This window comes from Pseudophryne corroboree, chromosome 12 (genome assembly GCF_028390025.1).
Source record: "Pseudophryne corroboree isolate aPseCor3 chromosome 12, aPseCor3.hap2, whole genome shotgun sequence".
In the NCBI taxonomy this organism is placed as follows: Eukaryota; Metazoa; Chordata; class Amphibia; order Anura; family Myobatrachidae; genus Pseudophryne; species Pseudophryne corroboree.
Window position 1 is genome coordinate 51,462,016 of NC_086455.1, and position 26,351 is coordinate 51,488,366.

The 26,351-nt window shown below is 43.9% G+C and overlaps 1 protein-coding gene across 1 annotated transcript in view; it reads right to left on the bottom strand.

Annotated features, from left to right (window-relative positions):
- The window catches only part of PLA2G4F (phospholipase A2 group IVF), a 136,162-nt gene that overhangs the window by 64,365 nt on the left and 45,446 nt on the right, over window positions 1–26,351 (bottom strand). Inside the window, exons 2-7 of the mRNA XM_063947505.1 lie at window positions 11,587–11,659; window positions 8,743–8,879; window positions 6,913–7,041; window positions 2,084–2,124; window positions 1,936–1,978; window positions 138–195 (exon numbers count right to left, since the gene is read on the bottom strand). Coding sequence (XP_063803575.1) covers window positions 138–195; window positions 1,936–1,978; window positions 2,084–2,124; window positions 6,913–7,041; window positions 8,743–8,879; window positions 11,587–11,659 — 481 coding nt within the window. The remainder of the gene's footprint in view (window positions 1–137; window positions 196–1,935; window positions 1,979–2,083; window positions 2,125–6,912; window positions 7,042–8,742; window positions 8,880–11,586; window positions 11,660–26,351) is intronic.

Sequence of the window (26,351 nt, forward strand, 5' to 3'; positions counted from 1 at the left end):
TACTGGAGAACACTGTAGGGGCACAGAGAGCGCGAATGGTCAGACAGTATCTGAGAAGATCAACCTGGTCACATATCAGAGGTTTATATGAAAATGTTTTAACCATAATTAGTGTAAAAGGCAGCACAATTCCCTACCTGTCTCCTTATTTTCTCGATTCTCGACCCTTCCTTCAATACATACACATTGATGAGCCTGAATATGTGAAGTAAAGAGACACCACCAATTAATTAAATCCTGCAATCACATAATAAAGTTACAGGGCAGCATGCATCACCGTAGCACAATGTGCAACCTTATAAGACATGAGAATATGGCACAGTACAACTATTATCTTCAGCTATGGGGGAACTGACTAAGTATAGTCACCAATGTTTATTCATGTATTATCAAACGCATGTGCAGCCGCTTCTTCCAATTTAATTTGAATTCTGGAGCACACTGGGAGTGATGAGCAGATATAGAGTGGATGATTAGTCTTGGTGTGGAATTAAGATGGATTGAGGCAAAAATATAGACAGATGGGTGCCAAATAGTAAGATGATGCAGTATTCAGGCCAGGAGATAAGAGAGTGAATAAATGGTTAGGAAAGGGTGTATTCTGGCTGAAGTTAAGATGGCATGAATGGAAGAAAGACTGGATGTGAGGGAGAAAGTATAGTGTGTGACAACAAGGCAACAGGCTTGGATGACTACGGAAATTGAGGTGTTCCCATATAAACCTGTTGAACAATAGCTTTGGGTCACCCATGTGGATAAAGCAGGAAGACAGTTGCTAATACAAGACAGAACAGAAGTGGAGAGGTCAGAGGAGAAGTACATCTGTATGTCATCAGGGTTTAGAATGGGAGGCCAAATGAGAAAATTATTTAAACAAAATAAGAGGTATACAGTGAGAAAAGCAGGGGGCCAGGAACAGAGCCTTGTGGAATGCCAACAGAGAGTGAGAGTATAGCTAATGATGCACAAGAGCAATTATAAGACTATTTCAATATGTCGGAAGTTAACCTGGAAAGAACTGTGTGACAAAGGCCAATGAAGTAAAAACTCTGCAGGAAAAGTAGTAGTACCAGGAGAATGAGTAAAGAAAATGTATCTTTAGATGTTGCTGTAAGTAGATTGTTGATCACCTTTGTGAATGCAATCTCAGTGGAATGTTTGGGCAGAATCCTGATTCCAGGCCGCTATAAAATACATTAGAATAAAATGTGGAATGGGGAGGATGTCTCAATGTCTCTATTAACTCCCAGAGACTCTGCCTATACCTTGACCTCCTTTCTCTTCCAACGCCATACATTATCTGTATCCTTCCCGCTAAGTCTCCACCCCCTTTTTTCCTATGTTTGTCCTCCCCTAGAACCTGCCACTTTCTGTCGTCTCTACTCCCTCACTCACGCTATCGTCCTCTGGAGTTGTGCATGTTGCATGTGCTGAAGAGACCAGAGAATCTTCTTCAAGGTGCAGAAAGTATGGTTGAGTGTTGTTATAATGCAGCAGGGTTGCAAAATAGTGGTGGATTAAGGTTATCTAGAGCACAGGTTCTCAAACTCGGTCCTCAGGACCCCACACGGTTCATGTTTTGCAGGTCACCTGTACATTTTTTAAATGTGACAGTTGGTGATACACAGTTCAGCTGTTGGGAGACATGGAAAACCTGAACCGTGTGGGGTCCTGAGGACAGACTTTGAGAACCACTGATGTAGATGATCTGATGGCAAATGTGGGAAGGAGGTGGGATTGATGGCGTGTGTAGGAGGTTTGATTGTGTGTAATTTGCATCTAGGCATGTATGATGGTATGTAAGGGGCATTTGGGAATGTCTGATGGCATGCCTGCCGCCACCTATACATATATAGGTGGCGGCACATATATACATGCCTTCTATACATATAATTATAGATTACGTTGCTGTATCTGCAGGATAAATATACTCACCACTAGCACTCCATTGGTTATGATTTCAGAAGGTGGATCTTTGCTGTCAACAGAATACAACATTAATTTCCATTTATTATAAAAACAATTCGGCCCCTACATTTTGAAAGAGATCAGCCAGTCCATAAAGCGATTGACAATTTCTTACCTTTTTTCAAGGTGAAACTCAACTTCCAACACCTCCTTGTCCTAAGAAAACCACAATTAACATGATTGCCACCATTCGTGTTTCGTTTATATGGGGTATGATTTTAATATTTTCTCAAATCAGTGCTTTATAAACTGAACGCTTAGGGGTATATTTACCAAGACAGGAGTTCTATTTAAGATGGGATGTTGCCCATAACAACCAATCAGATTCCAGGGATTATCTTCTAGAAGAGGCAAGATAAATGAGAAGTAGAATCTGATTGGTTGCTATGGGCAACATCCTATTTAAATAGAACTCCCATCTTAGTAAATTTACCCTGAAAATTGTGTATATTTGTAACTGCCATTTCAAAATAACATCACACTGATGTTTCTGAAACTAGTATGTATTATTGGATGTTTACAAAATAAAGCCTCTGCCGTTTCTTTTTCAATTGTCTCCAATTATTTATAAAAGACAGAAGAGTGGATTCAGAGGTGGACGCTAAATCAGTTTTTACGCTAAACATTGTACTGCACATGTTCAGATCTGGGTCTGCTATGTCGCTAGCAGTGCCCAAAAAGCCGCAGCATGATTGACATGATGCTGGTGTTTGGGGGTGGTGGGAAGCGATCCCAAAACTGTGGGCGTGTTGGCCCTATTTTCCTGCTGTGCTGCAGCCAATGGCTGCGTCCTTGAATGCAGCTTCACTGGCCTGGTCAGTGTGATTTATCCGGACATTCCGAGTAACATGAGGGTCACTCAGTTGATCCGATGCTGCGTTTTCAGACGCAGCAGCAGATCACAGAACCTGGCATTCTATTTATTTACACAAGCTGCCTCCTACCTCCACATAGATATGGAGAGCCCTTACCACAACCAAAGAACGCTATTTGGGAGACAAGTCTGAAGAGAGAAATGCCGGAACCACAATCTCTTGATTAAGGTGAAAAGATGACACCACTTTAGGCAAATAACCTGGTCGAATTCGGAGAACTGCCAGGTCACGATGAAATATCAGAAATGGTAGGACAAAGCGCCTAAGTCCAACAGCCGTCTTGCAGAGGCAATAGCCAGCAAGAACAGGACCTTGGCCATAAGCCATTTAAGGCCCACCGATTCAAGAGGTTCAAATGGAGACTCATGCAGGGCATTCAGCAGAACAGACAGATCCCATGGAGCCACAGGAGGGACATAGGGAAGCTGAATCCAAAGAACACCCTTAGTGAAAGTATGAACATCAGTTATAGATGCAATTTTTCTCTGAAACCACTCCAAGGCAGATATGTGAACCTTGAGAGAGGCCAGACAAAGACCTAAGTCCAGGCCTCTTTGCAGATAAGCCAGGATTCTGGAAGTTCTGAATCTATGACATTGTAATTCTTATCAGCACACCAGGTGAAGTAAGGATTCCAAACACTTTAATAAATCCGGCCAGAGGCCGGTTTGCAGGCCTTCAACATAGTTTGTATAACCGCCTCTGAAAATCCTTTGGCCCTTAGGAGTGATGCTTCAAGAGCCACGCAGTCAAAGCAGGTCTGGGTAGAGACAAGGGCCCTGTACAAGGTGGTCTGGTAGCTGAGGAAGTAGAAGAGGATGCCCTGTCGACAGACCTTGCAGGTCTGAGAACCAATGCTGTCTGGGCCATGCTGAAGCGACTAGAAGTAGCATTACTCCTTCCTGTTTGAACTTCTGTAGAACCCTGGGCAGGAGTGACACTGGAGGGAACGCATAGGGCAGGCGAAAGTTCCATGGAACCGCCAGTGCATCCACAAACGCTGCTTGAGAATCCCTGATCCGAGATCTGAAGACCGGAACCTTGTAACGGTGTCGAGACGCCATGAGGTCTACGTCCGGTAGACCCCATCTTTCTACTAGGAGTTGAAGACTTCTGGGTGGCATCGCATCCTGTCCTGAAGCTTCAGGACTTTGTCTGGTGGTAGGAACAGTTATTGACTGTGTGAGTCCAGGAGTGCCCCCAGGTGCACCATGCTCTGAGCTGGGACCAGCGAGGACTTCTTCCAATTGATCAGCCATCCGTGGGCTTGTAGGAAACTCACCGTCAGTTGCAGATGACTGAGGAGGACTTTGTGGGAATTGGCCAGAATCAGCAGGTCGACCATGTACGGCAGGATTCTGACTCCCCAACAACGGAGGTGTGCCATCATCACGGCCATGACCTTGGTGAAGATCCGAGGGGCCGTGGCCAATCCAAATGGCAGAGCCTGGAATTGGTAATGAGGGTTACCAATAGCAAACTTTCCCCAGACCGCGACTGGAACGCAATTTAATGGCAGGTCCCACCTGGGGGACCCTCTTACCTCCTTCCCCGTAGCAGCCACGCGAACCAGGAGAGCAGCCTGTGACTCTGTGCCTAATCCGGGACGTCTCTGGCGTAAGTACCCCGGAACTGAGCCACGGGAGTATGCAACGCCGCTTGGGAGGTGACAGAGCTGCAACGCTGAATGTCACCCTGACATACAGTGCTGACAGCCCAGAATTATAAATCTTCTTAGAAAGCTTTTCAGGGCTGCCCAGTGCAGCCCTCCTGTTAAGTGACCTGCTGCTGCAGGCAACCAACTCGGAACAGAGTTCTCAGTGCCTGGAGGCGAGGTTCATAGGGGAGGCCACAATGCATCCTGGGACAGCTAAAGCTTTAGCCTGTTGGTGCCTCTGGATCAAGATCCACTCTACACCCAGATGTTTTCCCTGTGGAAACCAATGTAGCCTGCTGCAGAAAGAAAAGTTATTTATAATAAATTAGCAAGAGTTAGGGGTCTTTATCAAATGGAGAAAAATCTCTAAATTTGTCATAAATGGACATTATCAAAGCATTTGATCTGTCTTTCAAGCTCCACAAGATGACAGGTAGTGCACATCGCAGAGGTTATACAGTAACGGCTTCCCTATTCCCCATATGCCACTACCGCTAGTGAAGTTATTTAGCATTAAGGACCTGTTCACATTTTGTTTAATTAAACTTACATGCTGTTCCTAATAAGTCACCTTGTGCAAGTAAACAAAACAAGCAGTACACCTTCATTTATAGTTTAATAAATAACTGTATTCACAACATATACAGTAGATAGGAATTTAGTAAGTGAAGCAAAGTAAATGTAGAAGTAAGCATTTACTACGCAGGTCTTCTCTTAGTTCTTATGGGCCCTTCACACTGATAGACCCGGCGGGGGGGTGGGGTGGGGGCGTGAAGTTTCTTCAATCCCCCCATCACCCGGCTCCATAGCAGTGCAGGCAAATATGGACGATCTCGTCCATATTGGCCTGCATGCACGAGCGACGGGGCACCAGCGATGAACGAGCGCGGGGCCGCGTATCGTTCATCGCTGGTGCCTCCACACTGAAAGATATGGACGGTAACTCGTTCATTAATGAACGAGATCGTTCATATCTTTCAGTATTATCTGCCAGTGTGTAGGGCCCATTAGTAAAATCAACCAATTTGTCTCATCTAATATGTATTGTTATGTAATAATTTAGTATAACGTTCTGCTAAAATGTTGGGTACTAGCTTAATATTGCTCTTATTCACTCATGGGGTGAATCACCTCTACAAAAAATAACCCCATTCTTATATTTAAACCCACTAAGTAAAACAATAAAGGACATTTTTTTTAATTCAGATAAAATCTGCAAGTGTGGCACATAGTCTTGGGGCACTTGCCTCATGCTGTGTTGGGATTAGCACTTAACCTCCAGTTAACCACTGACATAGAGAGGCCAGGAAGGTTGCCAGTGTCTTACAGGTGTATGGTTTAAAGCAATGTGTGTATGCACCCACCCCATCTCCATGGGATAAAAAGTGTTCATGCATACTTAATTTTTGGTGGGAGATGGTTCGGAATAGGATTTTTACAATAAGTAAAATCTGACTATTGTTACTTTAGAAAAAGAAAAACACAAAATTGACAAGTAAAAAGACATCATGCTTTTAACTTTATCTCAATCAACAGCAGTTCTAGTGATGTCTGCCCTGCTATTGTCCCATCCCAAACATGCAAATCCTTTATTAGGTTTAACGTTCTTGCGCTTACTATGCCGATAAGCATGAATAAATAAATAATTACAAGCAAGGGTAAAACTTGCACAAGTCACTCAAGTAGACTTTATGGGCGGTGTCCAATAATCCTCGATCCATTTTCGGACGATAAAAACAGCCAGATACCACGATTAATGACCAATGATCATTATCGCACTATCCAATTAGAGGTCATTTTCATCATCCGAAAATGCGATTGTGCGTTAACATATGGGATAAATCCCCCAATCCCATGTGTTATCGTGGGGCCGGCAGCCCGCTTACTACAGATTATGCTTCGGGTGCCTGAGGCACCAAAAGCATAACCTCTGATAAATGCAGACATTGGGGGGAGGAGCCTGCTGCATCGGGGGTTATAGGATAGCTGCAAAGTACCGCTAATAGAATACTCCCCTAACAGGAGAAAAATCAGTCTGATACATGAACCTGGTGCTAATCTACTCTACAGATGTCAGCTACTTAATTAAAATGCAAAACATGTATATATATATATATATATATATATATATATATATATATATATATAAAAAACGCATTCATATCCTGAGGCTAGCATTGGCCATATGGCTAACATAACTATTACACTTATATTTCTTTGCTTCTTCTTAATGCAGTTGTCACTATAGCATCGCCATATAAAAAACAAACAAAAAAAACTCATAAAATCTAGAAGTCATAAGACATTAGAGTCCCAATGTCATAGAAACCAGTTCTCCTACTCTTATTAACCTGACTAATAGGAGTTCCGACAGGCAAGTTTTAATGATGCAATCTACAAGCATGCACACACCTTCGGGTTGAGTTTAAAAACTCGCCTGGTGGTTTGTCCAGGCTTAATGTATCCCACATCAAATACAACAGAAGCAAGTTTGTCATCCAGCATCAGGTCCCTGTCATACAGCGTCAGCTCCAGAATGTTCTACAAGGCAGAAAGTACATGACACTGGTGATCACACAATTACTCTGAAATGCATCATATCATATTACATTAATATTTACTTATACTACAAACAGACACAGAAAATTGGCACTGAAAGCTTTAATTTATTATAAAAACAGGGAGCATTAGTTGAACATATTCCATTGGTTACGCTGCCCATCTCACTACAGAGTCGCCCCCTTCTGGTCAGTTCTACACTAAAAATTATCAAATGTTAAACACCTGCACAACACCATTAAAGTTAGGGCCTCCCCAAAAGCAGCTATTGGACACCTCGGGAATTACCTGACACAATGTAGTCACATCCCCCTTTTTTCTGAAATGTAGTGCACACTTGTGCTAGGCCAGAGGTTCCCAAATGTGGTCCTCAAGGAACCCTAATGGTCCAAGTTTTAAGTATATCCATTCTTGGCCACAGGTGACTCAATTAATATCTCAGCCACCTTGATTTAAACATCTGTGCCGAGTCATGGATATACTTAAAACCTGGACCATTAGGTTGCCTTGAGGGTCACATTTGGGAACCTCTGTGCTAGGCTAACCTACACAACCTCTTATAAGTGGCATCTGTCAAAAACTATAGTATACAGATGTGCCATATACTTATAACATGTTTATTACACACCTAAACATCAAACCATTAACAATAATTCACCAGGGTACCACACTATATAATACTGTATATCCAAGTATTGAAGTTATTGCACTTTATTGATCCATATTTTCACATGTATACTTTTATATCAAATGCACTGTCAAGAGAAAATGTCATCCCATGGTGTTAGTAATTCAAAACGGGATCCAAAAAGTCTAATATATGCTATTAGCTTGGTTTTAAGGGGGATATTTGTCAAAGAAAAACAAAGTGGAGAGAGAAAAAAGTATCAATCAATTCCTGACATATTTCAAATACATCCTGTAACATCATACTTACCTACCTTTTATGTCTCCTCTCTGGGAGAAGCCCAGAGAGGAGACGCAGCAGGATAATTCGGAGGCGGGCCTGGACTATGAGGTCATTAGGCCCCACCTCCAAGATGTAGAAATGCGGGTCCTCTGGTAGGGGGTAGGGCTAAATGGTGCAATTTGCATCTTTGGCCCCTCCCCAGCCGCTGAGATTTTAGTGATTTTATCCCCATCCTGCCAGCTTCACTAGTAAGCGGGTGGGACGAGGCAGAGCCACCTATACTTCCAGGGCTGCGGGGGACTGCCCCAAAAATTGCAAGGCTCCCACAGCTTCCGGGAGGGTTAGGAGCCAATTGGTTAGTACTTTATGTCTCGGCACTTTATTTCCTGTCAAGCTGTAATAAATATCCCCCTAAGAATAACTGCAAAATGATCTGTCAGAATGTGTGTTTGGATAGTGTACCTTTACCATGCTTTTATATTTGCTGAAACGGCATATAAAATTTTATTTATCTGCTCATTTGCACCTAGCTAACTAACTGGGAGCTGCCATGATGCTATTTTTATTGATGTTCCAAGAGTAATCAAGATCAAAATAATTGCATTACACTACTTAGCTAAACATACAATAGCTTTAGTATAATGTCACATTTCTTTTATTTTGTCCTTTTACCCTCTATAGATGCATATAATTATATTAAATTATAAACAACTTGTAATCCGTCATTTACTTGTTTACAAGGTGCACAGTATTTAAGCGCCCACGCGTCTCACCTTAACTGCTCCATGAATCCGATAGTGAAACGTTTCATTCCATTCTGGGTCACTGGAATTGTAGATCACCTTTGTCCTGTTAGGAAGTGGAGATGCAGTGGGGAGCTGCAACTGAACATAGCAATCTGCTTCGGACACTGAGGACAGCAAAGAAGGAACGGTTAGGATTCAAGGAAAATTATGAGAAGATGTAAAATGTTCATTCAACAGTAAAAGTGCCAAAAAGAAATAGGAGTATATTAAAAGGAAAATTTAATTTCAGCGTTATTTCTTTTTTTTCTTAAAAGTATAGGCCAAAATCATTACTATCCCACTAAACCCAGATCCAGGTCTGGCCCTTCTTCCGCTTCAAACCTCATCTGTTCCTAATCATACCTGCCTGGTCATATTATGATGCTGCTAGAGCCTCCATTGCACAAAGCTGGAAAAAATGGCCACGGGATACGGTCCTTATGTCGACACAACTTAGGTCGACTTGTACATTAGGTCGACAGGTCAAAATGTCACCATGAGTTTTTCACTTTTTTTTCATTTTTTGGATTTTTCCATACTTGACGATCCACGTGGACTGTCATTGGAACGGTAACCTTGCCCGAAGCATGGGGAGCCATGCGAAGGGACACGGTGCACTAACTGGGGTTCCCTGTCACTTTACGAAGAAAACACCACCAAAAAAAGTGTGTGGGGGGGGGAAACCCATGTCAACCTTTTCACGTCAACCTAGTACATGTCAACCTAATGCCCATGTCTGCCTTCAGTGGTCGACCTAATGACTGTAGACCTAAGTTGAGTCGACCCAACGACCCATACCCACTGGCCACCATCCTCAACTTTTCAACCTAATTGAACCACCTGTACCCTGACCGATATGTTGGTGCTTCTCTCATGGTCTGGTTCTTCATTTTTATTCTCAATTGTGATACTGTACATTATTTTGCTGTTCGTGAGAAGCCTGATCTATGGATATATTGATATTGTCTTTTCCCTGTGCTTTAGCTTCCCTCCATATACCTTTACTTTTTTATGCAGTACATGAAAACAGAAACTGAATAATAGATAACAGATTACATACACAAGGTGCATTGATGCCTCTACTTTGTACTTGGTGAGATATACCCTCCCTCTACCTAACTCCTCCCATCAGCCGGTGCAAACTTGGGGGGTAATTCAGACCTGATCGCTGCTGTGCGTTTTTGAACATCGGGCAATCAGACACAAACTGTGCATGCTTATGCACCGCAATGCGCAGTCGCGTGGGTACAAAGCAGATCGTTGCTCAGCATTGGGTTTGTGCGAAGAATCCATTCGCACGGGCGATCGCATGGTGATTGACAGGAAGAAGGCGTTTGTGGGTGTCAACTGACAGTTTTCAGGGAGTGTTTGGAAAAACTCAGGCGCGTCCAAGCGTTTGCAGGGATGGTTCCTGACGTCAATTCCGGCCCCGGACAGGCTGAAGTGATCGCAGCGGCTGAGTAACTCCTGGGCTGAGCAAAGACTGCAAAAAATCAGTTTGTGCAGCCCTGCTACACATGCGTTCACACACTTGCACGGCTAAAATAAACCCCCACTGTAGGCGGCGACTATCTGGTCACGGGTTTCCAAAAATTGCTGCCCAGCGATCAGGTCTGAATTACCCCCTTTGTTCCTGCACAAATACCGCAGTCTTGCTCCCCCTAAAACTCATACACTTTGACAGCAGGACACACATCAGGCAAATATTTGCTAATCCTTTGGAGTATGCTGGGGGAACTTGTTTTGTTTGTTCTCGTCTAGATTAGCTCCTCCCTTACATGCACCTATGATTGGCCAATAAATTGATTAAGCAACTGCTATTCTTTGTATCACTGTTCTGAGAGGTAGGCATGGGATCAGTAGCTGGAGGGTATGCTGATCCTTGTAGTGCCATACTGGAGGAACTTGGGGTGCCTTCAGATCATGTGTCTCTCAACTTAAGGTGGGTACACACTGATAGATATATCTGCAGATCAATGGATCTGCAGGTACATCCATAGGCAGATCGGGCAGTGTGTGAAATGGGCCCGCCCAGTTGAGCCGATAACCGCCGCCTGGTGAAGTGTACGAGCGATCTGTAGATATATTGGTCATCGCGTGTGCTGCAGGGCTGACGCGATATGTCTGTTAATTATGGAGTTCACAGACATATTGCTGGTACACACTGGCCGACAAACCGGCAATAAATCGGCTGTGCAATAGAACGGTCGCTATATCGGCCAGTGTGTACCCAGCATTAGAAATACAATAATGTATGAACCAATGCAGGTGCTATTATCATGTAGTGTAGGACTACCAGTGCAGAGACACTTTGCTGTGGCTGGTGGCTTCCCATATCTTTGCAAATGTATGTAACCAAGGTCTCTCAATTACTATTATCTTGTAGGATATAAACTAATGTGCTGATCCTTTACTGTAAACAGGGGGAACTAGTTTTGTTTTGAAAGGTCATAAGTCTTGTCTAGATTTATGCCACATAAGATGAGGTTCTCACCCTGTCTCTTGGCAACGACACCCCTGAACGACTATTAAAATGTTTAACAGACAGCACAAAAAGGTGTGATAGCTTTGGATCTACAGTATAAAAGCATAATGTTTACTATCACCTGTTTTCAAATCTATCTAGTCCGTATGTTACAATTTTTATATGTTTATTTTGTGTGTTGTCGGTCTCTGGACTGCTTCTAGAGATTATGCTCGTTACCGTAACTAGCTCCTGATTTTATAATCACGTGGATGATTATTTTATTTTTTTTACCAGGGAATGAGGGGGATAGTGTATTCATAAAGTCATCATTTGCATTTTCAGGAATACAGGTCTTTACCACTTACACAGGTCCACGCCGTGAATGTTTTTGGCTCTTAATACAGTCACACTCAGATTGTAGTATGGATGAATTTCCTTCTGCAATTTGAAAAATATAAAAATATTCTTCTATGAGTAAAAATGTACCAGGTACAACCATAGGCATGATTACAGAATCATAGTACTATTCTCCCATCATTTATGGAAAGTGTCAGTAGGATAATATAGAGATGTTCTGAAACAATACACAGCTACTTTAATTTAGGCCTTGAGGAGATTTTGATGAGGTTGTAGGGGTGGAGGTGCAGGGAGCGTGGAGCCGCAATTGCGATGAATGCTGTGATTTGCAGCATATGGGGGAAGGGGGGCATGGCATGATGTGGGTGCAGCCATGATGCGTGGGTGTGTTAATCCCCGAATTGGTGTGGGAGTACTCTCAGACAGAGAGAGTCAGCAAGTGTTAACCACACAACCTGACATATATTTCATGACAAAGGGTGTTTGTTGCCCTTTCAGATTAAAACTTTTACGTGAAAGGATTTTAATGATATCACTGTAAGGCAAGAGGGATTATTTTATTTAAAAGATATCTTCTTGGTACGTCTCCAATATTAAGTACTGTATATCTTGCTCATAACTTTCTAACCTTAAAAACAGCACTGGCATAAATTAGAACTAGTACTTTTACAATAGCCAAGTACAGAACAACACCATAATGTTACTATACGCCCCTGTGGCCCTCCTGAGAGAAAATCTCAGTGACATATCACCTGGGAAAGTATTCACACTAGCATACAATTTACAGGTCGTTGGAACCCCTCCCCCAGCCACTTACTGGGGACTACACAAGTACAGTTTCTTGTCAGAGGGTAGATAAACATGGCTTTAAATGCCACGCACCACTGGTGCGGCAGTGCCACCACCCAGGATTTTCTTATTGGCAAGTACTGCAGGTGATTTTTTTTTTTTTACGCCATCCAGGTCAACCCAGCTTGGATCATGAGGTGAATAGCAATGGTTGCACATAATTCAGAGATCAGCGAGCAGTCTGTCTTCTGAGTTTCTTTCTAGAACCATCTTAGTATTTCAATGAAACCAGACTGGTGATTTGTTTATGGTTTATCACCCCTTACCCCCAAAAATAAATAAATAAATAAATAAAAATAGTAAATTATTTGAAACAAATTTGTAGAGACTTTTTTTTCCCCAACATTAGTAGTTACATTATTTTCACTCATTTACAACCTATCTCCTATTTTATAATGACCACCTCTCGAATAACAACACTGTGAGCAACATTTGGTAACCATGGTGGAGAGCCAGCTGGGGGAGGAGGCTAGCCACAAGAATGAGTTGATGGACACAAGCTTGCTCTCTCGATTGCACACATTGGGCCTGATCCCAATTCGTACGCCTTGCAGTAACAGCTGTGATTGCTGTTGCTTCTGCTACTGTAAATGTAGGCTAATGCTCATGAGGCGCCTTGTGCAAGTAGACGCCTCCTGCTGGCTTCTGTGATCCAGTGCTGTCTCCGCAACAGCGCATCATCTGTGAAAACATCGGGCATCTGCGTAACCCTCGGATTAGGCAGAATGGCCAGTGTTATCATTCTGTTGGGGGCTATGAAATATCTGTTGAAGACACAGATCCCGGCCTTGGCACACCTACAAAACTTGGATGACGTCCCATTCTGTAACATGCTCACCACTGCCGTCCAGTCAATCATGCTGTAGTTTGGGGGTACTGCCAGGGTCGGAATGGCCCACAGGGGTACCAGGGAAACCACCAGTAGGCCCCACTGCCTGAGGGCCCACTCCTTCCTCTAGGGATCAGGTTCCAGACTATGCACTTGTATACTACATGGTAGATATGTTGCATTACACTGCACTAAACTATTGTGTATTTCAAGCCTCTGTGGAGGCTGGCCACACCCCCTTTGTAGGCTGGCCACACCCCTAAGTATGGGCACCTATAACTGCATTCCCCCGGTGGGCTCTTCATGTCCCAGTCCGACACTGGGTACTGCTAGTATTAAGAGATGATATTACATGCAAATAAAAAAGGCAGGAGAAGACCCAGGTCGGTATAAGATTACTAAAATAATACAGATGGGCAATATCCATGTGCCACTTCAGCTGAGAAGTTGTTAGCCGGGAACAAAGATATTATATTTATCTGTAATCTGGGCTCAAGAATGACTGACAAAAGTTAGTGCTCAGATTTCAATATGATGCAGACTATTGGGTCCTGGCAATGCAAATAAAGAACGTGAGTCACAAGACCAACATGTTTCATTATAGACAATTACCTGTTGGTTTTTTGGCGGGGTTTATTATTATTTTTATTAAGTAAGTTTACAATTTATTACACTTTTAAACAATGAAAGACGCATATTAGAGATTTTTATTAGTTCAACAAGGAGGAGCCAGACACCACACATTGTCAGGGACAAATACAGACTGTAAAAATATTTAGTCACAGCTTAATAGTGTGACATGCAGATATAAATGTGTATTTTTATTGTTCTCGCTGCTACATGGGTATACAATGAATTGTTAACCCGACTAATGGTTTGGTATACACTTTTCCGACTGCAACTCCTTCAATTGGACCACCAGCTAATGCTTCTGGATATGAAATATGGATCATTATGCAAGACACGACTAAGAAAAATTAAACATGTTATGACTTTAGTACCGTAAAGCAATTAAAAGTATACAGCTCCTAAGACTAGTGTAAAGTCCAATAGGTTTATGACATGTATAGCATGTTAAATCATTCAGATTTGGGTGTGGTGTATTTTGTAGGATATCTGGTAGATGGATCTACAGCAGAGATTTTCAACCTTTTACAACTCGCGACACACTGAACAAGATCTAAATATTGCCAAGGCACACTCAAATATAATGGTGATGCATGGTGCAGTTGTGTGTCCTAGGATGTCATGTCGCAGCTTCTCCATAGATAACACCTGAGCCACATCTGAGAAAGCCAGAAGAGCCCAACATTGCCCGGGCCTGAAATTAGAACTGGCTCTGCAACCACTAAACCCAGCAGTATTGATCATTACAGGGCCTCAGTAGTGGCAAAACAGTGACGGGCCTGGCTGTGCTTCTATGGCAGCACACCTGGAGACTGCTCAGGACACACTAGGGTGCCACGGCACAGTGGCTGAAAAACACTGATCTACAGCAAAAAAATAAAAATAGACAGTCAATAGGTCGACCCCAAATGGCCTTTAACGTCGGCAGGTTTAAAAGGTCAACATGACAATGGTCGACATGTTTTTTTAAATATTTTTTCAACTTTTTCATCATTTACCATCCACCTGGACTATAATTGGAAATAGTAACCCGTGCCACGCTCAGCATTAGCGGAATGAGGCATTTTGCCCAAAATGTGCTGAGCGTACACATTTCAACCAATTTGGCTTAGATATAGTGAAAAATGCAAAATGACAAACAAACTTGTGTCAACCATTTGTGTGTCGATTATCATGTCGAACTTTTGTAACAGTCAGCTGTTTGACCCTAACGGCCATTTGGGGTCAACCAATTGACTGTCTTTTTACTGTAGATCTATTGAACCGCAACCTTTTGTAGACAGTCATCATTCAACATGGTGATGTCAGCATACAGCAGGTTGACATTGACACTGAAGGAATGTCAACAATTAGAATAATGACAAAACACCCCTGGTGGCCTATTAGTGACTTGCCTGGCATTGAGGGTCCAGCAGCTCCCGAAGAGTCTTCTGAGTCCGGCAGTGATGTCAGGATGACTTCAGTCAGGATCTTGTGTCGCTTCCAGCTGAAAGTATGACTAATCCTCTTGTGCCTAACCCATCTCTTCCATTCCATGCAGGATGTCGACAGTTCACAAGTCAACATTCTGCAGATGCCAGCATGTTCAAGCTCAACAGTCCAAAATGCTGACATTGAACAATGTTGGCATTATGCCGACATCGCTTTAGCTAATCTTCAGATACCTCATTCTTTTGTAGGGTATTTTCTTTTTAATAAGACTAAAATCTTATAGAAAGGTATATATTGTATATGATTCCACTGGCGTTCAGGGTTGGACTGGCCCACAGGGGTACAAGGGAAACACCGGTAGGCCTTACTGCCTGGGGGCCCACCCCCTCTTCTCTAGGGATCAGGCTCCAGACTGTGCAGTTACTAATCTAGTACATTATCTTGCGCGCACTACAGTATTTACTGTATATATTTATCTAGGGGACCAACTCTTGCAAAATGGTTAGGCAAACCATTGTGGTGGCTGGGCACACTTCCTCTAGAGACTGGCCACACCCCTAAACATGGGCCCCTACCACTGCATTCCCCCGGTGGGCCCTACATGCCCCAGTCCGACACTGCTGGCGTTCCTGCAATAAGAATGTTGAAGCCGTTCCTGTAAAGTGGATTTAGGAGTAAGAGAATACATTGAGGTGTAGAAGAGACTGGGCGTTGGTATTTTTCAATTTTATGGTGCCATTATTTAATCATAAATGTAATTCAGATGCTGCAGTTTTAAGTAAAGAGGTTAATTGGGCTGGGCTATCTGTAAAAGAAGGCACAATATGGGACAAAAGCAGGTGTTGGATTAGGATGGCTGTAACTTGCATCCTAGCATGTCAGGGTAGAGTGGATTTAACTGGACAGCAGAGTTCTTTTCCTTATCAACATGATAAATTAAGTGCAAATTTGGAAGACGTTAGGAAAGAGTGAGAAAAAATTGCATGTATCAGATTCCTGATAGTTTTCTTGGCTATAAGCCCTTGGTCAGAAAATATTGCTTGCATTATGATTTTCTAACCAAACCTGTATTTCTTGTCCTATTGGTTATGCTTCTGAAAATCCAAATGTTGCCAAGTCTTAATAGATTAAAATGGAACATGATGGACGATGACCCTCCCTTTTGATTTTGAATACTTAAGGTTTATAATTTGTTAGACTTTTGGTTACGCAAGTATTATGCCCGTAAGAAGAAATTCATAAAATGTTTTAAGTTTGTGTTTTGTAAGGGATATAATGAAGGAAACACTAGGGCAGTTGTTTTATTAGGTACATAAATAGTCCATTGGACTGAAATATAAACAGAGCAACATTTTACAGATAAAAGCTTATCCAATCATATCATGCTATAATAACTTTGTAGAATTGCAGACATATTTTAGCATAGAAAGGTATTAAGACACTGACAGCAGCTGAATTCATTCCATCAGCCAATGTAAATAATTACTTCATGCCGATTTATTTGCCTGTTATATACTCTGCTGATTGCTGTGCATCAGAAAGAAATGAAGTTTCATGAAAGATCTTAGTAAAGTGAACTAAAGTTGTAGTACACTTAGGGAGGAATTCAAGTGGGAGCGAAGTTTAGCGAGGAAACCCCAATTTATTTATTTTTAATACCACGGGTATGCGCGCTTCCACAATATCCAATAAAGAAAAATGGTTGCAGGACTTTCAGCATTAAAAACCCCACGGCACGTAAAAAAAAGAAAAGAAAAGAAGAAAAAGATGCTCACCTGCCTGGTGTTCTCCCCTCGATATTCGAGCTGGGAGGCAACAAATCTGTTGGGAGGCTCTAGGGATGCTGGGAGATGTAGTTCTCCCAGTGGCCGGCTCCAGGGGGTTGATACTGCATGGGGAGGCATTGTCAAGGGTTACGGCAATTCCCCAAAGTCACGTGTCCTGACTGTATGCATTCTGTGTGCCCTGGGTAAACGGTGCTCATGTTTCTAGGAGTAATAATCCGGCCTTGACCATGATGTGAATTATTATAGTGCTCCCAAAATGTATATTTTAAATTTATATTCTGTATGGAAATGTCATTTTGAAAACTTTATGCCAACCTTGTGACCCTGGTTAACTAACCAGCGTCACAGGCCATCAGCCATTTGGTCTAAGGAAATGTATATGTGCTCTTCACAGGCGGGTATGTGTAAATGAACTTTCCTCTTCACAAATCTCCATTCAAAGTACAAGACAAGTTCTTCTGAAGACAAGGGGGAGAAGTGCTCATAAGTGATTACTTGCTAGGGTTGGGATGGTCATTTATCATGGGCACTTCTGACCAATTGGTATATCCCAGATCTTAGGCTTCGAACAGAATGTAGCAAGTAATTAAATTCCCCTTCTGATCTGGCAGGGGAACCCTTCAGATACCTAAGTACAAACAATGAATTCTGGTTTTGGAAGGGTAAAAATCCATATGGATGGATGCGTGCATGTGATGTGTGTCATGAGTAGTTGCCAGGACAGATAAAAATGCCTCTTTTAACTGAATCCATTGTTCACTTGTCAAGTAAGTAGCTTTCTGTGCATCTCATAATTGTATGTGATATTTACCTTTGGGGTTTTTTTGTAACTTAACCCTGGAATTATTTTGTCAATAAATCCTAAAATGTTATCGTGTTATCTCTGTGCTCTATGAATCCACATGCCTGGAGAGGCTCATGCTACATGTGTGTAATAGCTGTGGATTTTGTAAGCGTAATTTAAGTGTCTGGTTAATGCAAGAGCACTATTCTCATACTCTTCATGGTGGCTGCTTGATTAAAACACAAGTCACAACCGCCCACCTGTGACAGGTTGGCGCATCTGAGTACAGTCTGGGAAGTGGTGCTGTGACCAGGGGTCTCACACACACACACACTGACACACAAAACTACATACGCAACGCTGCTGCAGAAGACCCAGATCCTGATGCTAGAGGAGAAGACAACACTTTGGAAGGTGAGTAATTGTAGACTAATAAAAATAATCGTAAACTTCCAATTTCTTAATTCTTCCACATAAGATATTTTACGTCTACCTCCTGTAAAGGTCCAAACCAGTTCAATTGGAGGAACTGCAGCACCAAATTGAGATCCCAAGGTGCCGTGGGAGGCTGGATGTGCAGAACCCCTTTCAAGAACGTCTGAACCTCAGGGAGAAAAGCCAATTGTTTCTGAAAGAAAATGGACAAGGCCGAAATCTGGACTTTTATGGAGCCCAGATGTAGGCCCACATCTACACCAGACTGCAGAAAAAGCAGGAAACGTCCCAGATGAAATTCCACAGCAGAATATTTTCTGCTCTCACACTAAGAGGTATTTCTTCGAAACAAGGTGGTAATATTTAGATGTTACCCCCTTCCTGGCTTGGATCATAGTCGGGATGACCTTGTCAGGAATCCCTCACCTGGCTAGAATCAGCCGTTCAACCTCCATGCCGTCAAGCGAAGCGTGTCAAGTCTTGATAGACGAACGGCCCCTCTTGCAGGAGATCCTCGCGAAGAGGTAGAGGCCACGGATCTTCCAGGAGTATCTCCAGAAGGTCCGCGTACCAGGCCCTTCTTGGCCAATCCGGAGCTATGAGAATTGCTTGAACTTTTTCCCTTTTTATTCTTTTCAGAATTTTTGGGATCAGCGGAAGTGAACACGTACAACATCTGATAGACCCATGAAGTTATCAGAGCGTCCACCACCACTGCCTGTGGGTCTCTCGACCTGGAACAATACCGGTTGAGCTTCTTGTTGAGACGAGAGGCCATCATGTCGATTTGTGGACATCCCCATCGACGTGTCAAGCACCTGAACACCTCCAGGTGAAGGCCCCACTCCATCGGGTGCAGGTCGTGTCTGCGGAGGAAGTCTGCTTCCCAGTTGTCTACTCCCGGAATGAAGAACGCTGACAACGCCACAGAGGAGAATTCTTGATACCTCTGACATTGCTGCTCTGCTCTTCGTTCCTCCCTGTCGGTTTATGTACGTTACTGTCGTCACATTGTCCGACTGAACCTGAATGGCCCGATCTTGAAGAAGATATGAGGCCTGCAGAAGGGCATTGTATACAGCCCTGAGTTCCAGAATGTTGATTGGAAGGACAACTTCCTGACTTGACCATCTTCCTTGAAACTGCACCCCCTGGGTGACCGCTCCCCAACCTCTGAGGCTTGCGTCTGTTTGGCAAACAAACGACACCACATGTCGACCGCATGTCTGACACAAACTTGCTCCAAGTCACCCCAAACTAGTCAAAAAGCAACCCAGCACATTCTGGAGGTACACCAGTGCTAAAATAGGAGGGAAAAAACATGTTTGGCAAACAAACGACACCACATGTCGACCGCATGTCTGACACAAACTTGCTCCAAGTCACCCCAAACTAGTCAAAAAGCATCCCTGCACATTCTGGAGGTACACCAGTGCTAAAATAGGAGGGAAAAAACATGTTTGGCAAACAATCGACACCACATGTCGACCGCATGTCTGACACAAACTTGCTCCAAGTCACCCCAAACTAGTCAAAAAGCATCCCTGCACATTCTGGAGGTACACCAGTGCTAAAATAGGAGGGAAAAAACATGTTTGGCAAACAAACGACACCACATGTCGACCGCATGTCTGACACAAACTTGCTCCAAGTCACCCTAAACTAGTCAAAAAGCAACCCAGCACATTCTGGAGGTACACCAGTGCTAAAATAGGAGGGAAAAAACATGTTTGGCAAACAAACGACACCACATGTCGACCGCATGTCTGACACAAACTTGCTCCAAGTCACCCCAAACTAGTCAAAAAGCATCCCTGCACATTCTGGAGGTACACCAGTGCTAAAATATGAGGGGAAAAACATGTTTGGCAAACAAACGACACCACATGTCGACCGCATGTCTGACACAAACTTGCTCCAAGTCACCCCAAACTAGCCAAAAAGCATCACTGCACATTCTGGAGGTACACCAGTGCTAAAATAGGAGGGAAAAAACATGTTTGGCAAACAAACGACACCACATGTCGACCGCATGTCTGACACAAACTTGCTCCAAGTCACCCCAAACTAGTCAAAAAGCATCCCTGCACATTCTGGAGGTACACCAGTGCTAAAATAGGAGGGAAAAAAACTGTTTTAGCAAACAAACGACACGACATGTCGACCGCATTGATACCGACACACACTAAAATCAGCCCAAACTAGCCAAATATCATTCCTGCACATGCTGGAGGTACACCAATGCAAAAGCATGACCCAAAAAGTCATTTTAAGAAGAAAAAAAAAAAAGTGAAAAACTACCCCAAAACACAAAACTCCACTAAAAAATGCAGCAAAACAAGCAGGAGCTATACACATACCTGCACACATACCCAAACACCCCATGTACACCTCATGGCAACCCCCACTACACAAACACATACATGCAACACCAGACCCACATGTGGTACTTACCTACAAACAGGGCCGGACTGGGACTAAAAATAGGCCCTGGCATTTTTGAAGCACACAGGCCCACCTTTGTGACTCCTCCCCTTACTATTCCTGACTCCTCCCACTTATTAGTCTATGCTCTTACAAATATAATTAATATTCTAACAACATACAAGCGTACATCATTTTCTATTAAAATACACACAACCTGTGGTTGAAGTGGAAATTTTTAAGTGGGGGTATGTAAATGTGAAGTTTGTTTGGCGCGCGCTCCGGAAAAGGGGGCGTGGCCACTCAAAAGGGGGCATGTCCTTCAGTGTAGTTTATCACACCATACACCCCCTTATACGCATTATGCACCACAATAGTAGGACCCCTTATACTATCTAGTACTGGTGCCTCTTTCACATTATACCACACAGTATGAGCAAAAATTCACATTATAGCACCCAGTATGAGCCGAAATTTACATTATATGTCCCCAATAGTGCAGTGCCAGATCCACAATTGCCCCCACAGTGCCAGGTATACAAATGCCCCCACAGTGCCAGGTATACAAATGCCCCCACAGTGCCAGGTATACAAATGCCCCCACAGTGCCAGGTATACAATTGCCCCCACAGTGCCAGGTATACAATTGCCCCCACAGTGCCAGGTAAACAATTGCCCCCACAGTGCCAGGTATACAATTGCCCCCACAGTGCCAGGTATACAAATGCCCCCACAGTGCCAGGTATACAAATGCCCCCACAGTGCCAGGTAAACAATTGCCCCCACAGTGCAAGGTATACAATTGCCCCCACAGTGTCAGGTATACAAATGCCCCCACAGTGCCAGGTAAACAATTGCCCCCACAGTGCCAGGTATACAATTGCCCCCACAGTGCCAGGTATACAAATGCCCCCACAGTGCCAGGTAAACAAATGCCCCCACAGCGCCAGGTATACAAATGCCCCACAGTACCAGCCAATTGCCCCCACAGCGCCAGGTATACAAATGCCCCACAGTACCAGCCAATTGCCCCCACAGTGCCAGATATACAATTGTCCCCACAGCAGCCAGTGCTGCAGCTACTTACCGCTGCTGCACTGCTGCTGCTGCTGCTCCTCCGGGCTGTGAGGGACGGGGGTGAATCAGGAGAGCAGAGCGCCCGCCAGCGCGGCTGTGTCTGGTGCTGCGGCGGCTTCGTTCAAACCAGCTGCCGGTTCGTGAGACAATCAGAGCTCGCGGACCGGCGGCTTCTGATTGGCTGCCGGTCCGCGAGCTCTGATTGGCTCTCCTCTCCTGACAGCTGAGACATGCTGCCGCCAGACTGAGCGGCAGCGTGTCTCAGTGACCGCTGGCCCGGCCCAAGTGGCCATCGGCCCTTCTGGCATTTGCCAGAAGTGCCAGATGGCCAGTCCGGCCCTGCCTACAAATGTAGTCATAGCTCCAAAAACTACTCTCCTCCGGGGTAACAGGTATCCTCCTGTCTGTCCTGGAATAAAGCCTGCTGGGTGTCCAAACGATACCACAGCAAACAACCAATTTGCTAGCTCTGCACCTCCTCACACCTCTCTGCAGGTTCACAAAATGGCTGCTGAGCACGCAGCAAACAAGCCCTAATAAAGGGCTGCAAACGGCGGGAAGTCGAATTCAGAATGCCCACTACTCGCCGATTGGTCCGTTATCCGCCAAGGGGAGTGTCGAATCCGTTTTGCATTGCATATGGTGAATTCATGGTCCCGGCGGCAGGGCTGCGGCTGTCGAGTACAGGCGAACTTTTAAACGGACGAAAAAAAGGCGCAATTCGACCGCAATTGCATATACCCCATTGTCTCCACCCCCCATTTATGTGATATTCTGCATAACATCTGAGAATGTGAGGAAGGATACTACTAAGGAAGACTTCCCGTAAAGATATCTTTACAAGCTGATTACCTTCCCACTTCTGGTACGCAAATTTGGTCATCACTTTTGGATAAAAGCAACAGTCACGTTCACCATCTTAATCTGAATACTGAAGGCGCAGCTGATTTACTACTATAGAACATTTTTTATTTGTGTTGTCGGGGACTGAACAAACTTGAAATCTGGCCGCTGCCACTGTATATATTTGGAGTGTTTCACATATTGGGGGTAATTCCAAGTTGATCGCAGCAGGATTTTTGTTAGCAATTGGGCAAAACCATGTGCACTGCAGGGGAGGCAGATATAACATGTGCAGAAAGAGTTAGATTTGGGTGTGGTGTGTTCAATCTGCAATCTAAATTGCAGTGTAAAAATAAAGCAGCCAGTATTTACCCTGCACAGAAATAAAATAACCCACCCAAATCTAACTCTTTCTGCACATGTTATATCTGCCCCCCTGCAGTGCACATGGTTTTGCCCAATTGCTATCAAAATTCCTGCTGCGATCAACTTGGAATTACCCCCATTATCTGGTTAGCCACAACAAAGTGGCTACTGTTTATTGTAAACCGATTTGTATTTTTTATTTAATTATCATCACAAGGTAGTAGCGCTAATTGCACACCACATACACTAATTTTATATATATATATATATATATATATATATATATACACACACACACATACACACACACACACACACACACACACACACACACACACACATGCTGCAGCATCATGAGAATTTTTTATTGCAATACTAAAGGAATAATACAAACTAACCCAAAACCCAGGAGGGAAACTCCAGTTTTTGTCAAGCGGACATGTGAGTAGAGGAAACTGCATTCAAAGCAAAAGTGACCAAAGTACATGACTTCTCTGACCGACTGTCTGTGATAAATACCTTGTAATTTTTCTGTGCTACTACTTATCATATTTTAGAGACTGAAAAAGAATGGCCTTTGCCTAGTTAAGGTGTCAAATCTATTTATATTTGTCAATTTTATTAATTATATTTATCCAAGACTATCAACAGCTGAAGACAGTCCTCCATTAATCTATAGTAATCCTACTTGTTCAAATCGATGGAAAGAGAAAAACTAGAAAGAAAAAAAACAAAGAAACAAAAAAATAAAGAGGTTGTCACCTTGCAGCTGACACAAGTCTCCCAGTGACCTAGTTCTTCCAGTTTACACAAAGCGCTTGGAGATAATTATTATCTCTAAGTGCTACTGTGCCCCGCTAATGAATTCCTTCTAGGTCATACCTGGCCGGGTTCAGAGTTGCAGACCTGGGACTGTCAACCAGAGTCAAACCCATTCAGACATACAGCGCACCCAGGTTGTTGTGTATGCACTGCAAAAAAAAAAAAAATACAAGGTTTTGGCTTACGTCTGAAAGCTAAACACTGAACGGGTGTTTGCAAATGCATATTTGGTTTACATACTCCGTACTTACGCAAGTACTTAAAGAGGTAGACCTAGTAAAAGCTAGGCTCTCATCTTAACTTTTGCAGCATTAATGTGCTTAACACAGGAAAATACACTTTTAATTATGACAGAGTGATTGTACGTGCCAATTTGAATTTCAAACCATAAATTCCAGTTTGTAGTAAAAAAAATATATATAATACTACAAATTACAATAGTGCACATTTTGCTATAAATAGTGTAGAAATAGTGCAGATCTATCACCAGTGATTGGTGCATTTATTGCCCAAAGGGCTTACGTCCCCTATATCTGGTAGCGATTGCTTTAGAAAACAAATCCTGGATGTGATGTGGGAGTACATCTTATCACCACTACTGAGGTTCCCTACCACCTCCTGCCTGGTACTTATTAGGGACTTGCTAATCCCAGCTACACCTTCAGGATTCCTCCATCAACAGAAGCAGCAACTTAACGCAACACTTTAGGATCTCCATACTAACTAATGCTGGGCATATGCGCTACAATTACCTGGCCGATCTGCCCGATATCAGCGGATCACCCAGATAATTGTATACGGGCGGCCGATCCGGTAATATTGATTGGTCGCACATGCTGGAGGATATGGTATTTGTTTTGAAAGTATCATCAACGTGTCGGCAGCATTGGGAAGTATATGTCCTGCTCACCGGGGCAGAATGCCGATATCACGGTCAATACACTGACAGATCTCACAGGGTATGTCTGTGATAATAGGATTTTGGTTACCAACCAGTAAATCCTTTTCTCGTAGTCCGTAGAGGATGCTTGGGTCCACATCAGTACCATGGGGTATAGACGGGTCCACCAGGAGCCATTGGCACTTTAAGAGTTTGAGTGTGGGCTGGCTCCTCCCTCTATGCCCCTCCTACCAGACTCAGTCCAGAGACTGTGCCCGAGGAGACGGACATCTTCGAGAGAAGGATTTAACACAGACAGTGGCGAGATTCATACCAGCTCACACATACACGGCACATCAAGCTAACATAGCTTGAAAACTCAGCAACCGCTGAAGCCCCCCCCCCCCCCCCCCCGCAACACATCCCCGTCACCCTCTGCAGTATCGGAAACGGTATCGGTATCATTCTGCATAATTTGTGCAAGAGCACAATATACAGCGGGGAGCCCTGATGTACCAGAATTAGGCCAGACTGCCATAGAGTTCTGTAAAGCCTGAGTTGCAGATTAATTTTGTGCAACCCTGCTAGAAATCTGAGAAATCATAGATTTGATAGAGGATAATCACTCAGGCTCCCTTGCTGGTATCTGTGCTACACCAGTGCAATTCTGATTACATGGAATGGGATCATCCTGAGAGGACATATTCTCTGCAGCATATGACACAGAGTCCCTGGACATTGCTTAATGGAGACCACAGACACCACACACACACACACACACACACACACACACACACACACACGAGTACAGACAGAGTTTCCCCCCCCAAAGAATGGCAAGAGAGACACAGAGATTGGAGCCAACCCACACACAGCACTTTTAATATAAGGGTAGAGCCCCTATCAGCGCTGACTGTGCACCTTAATAGGTTATACAGTCGTTTTGCAGCCTCCCCCCCTTCTACAACCCCATGGTACCGTAATAGCTGGAGTTGCTTTGGAGGTACTTGCTCTTCACTGACAGCGTTGTGCAAGCAGGAAAATGGCGCTGAACGCTGCTGGGTCCGCTCTGAGAAGCTCCGCCCCCAAAATGGCGCTGTCTTCCAACTCTTCATAGGATTATACTGGCCTGAGGATTTGTGCTGGCTGAGATCCCGGGACCCCGACAGGCTGTGAGACCAGTGTAGGGTGTAGGCACTGGCTCAGGGCGCCCCTCACAGCGCCGCACTATGTACCGCTGAGCCTCCAAAGTGCAGCTAATACTGCCATCCTACCCTAATGCCACCATCTTCACACCGGCCCCCCGCTTGCTAGGGGAGTCGGTGACTCACTCGCCACCGATCTTCAGCTCTGTAAGGGGGTGGCAGCATGCTGCTGGGGTGAGCGATCCCCTGTGGCGGGGAACGATCTATCTCCTCTGGAGCAGAGTGTCCAGTCAGCGGAGATAGTGGCTCAGACCCCGCAGGGCGGACACTACTCCCCCACTTAGTCCCACGAAGCAGGGACGCTGTTGCCAGCAGTCTTCTGTAAAATAATAAACTCTAAAAATAAACTTTACTAGAGAAACTCTCTAGGGCTATCCTAGATGTGACCGGCTCCTCCGGGCACATTTTCTAAAC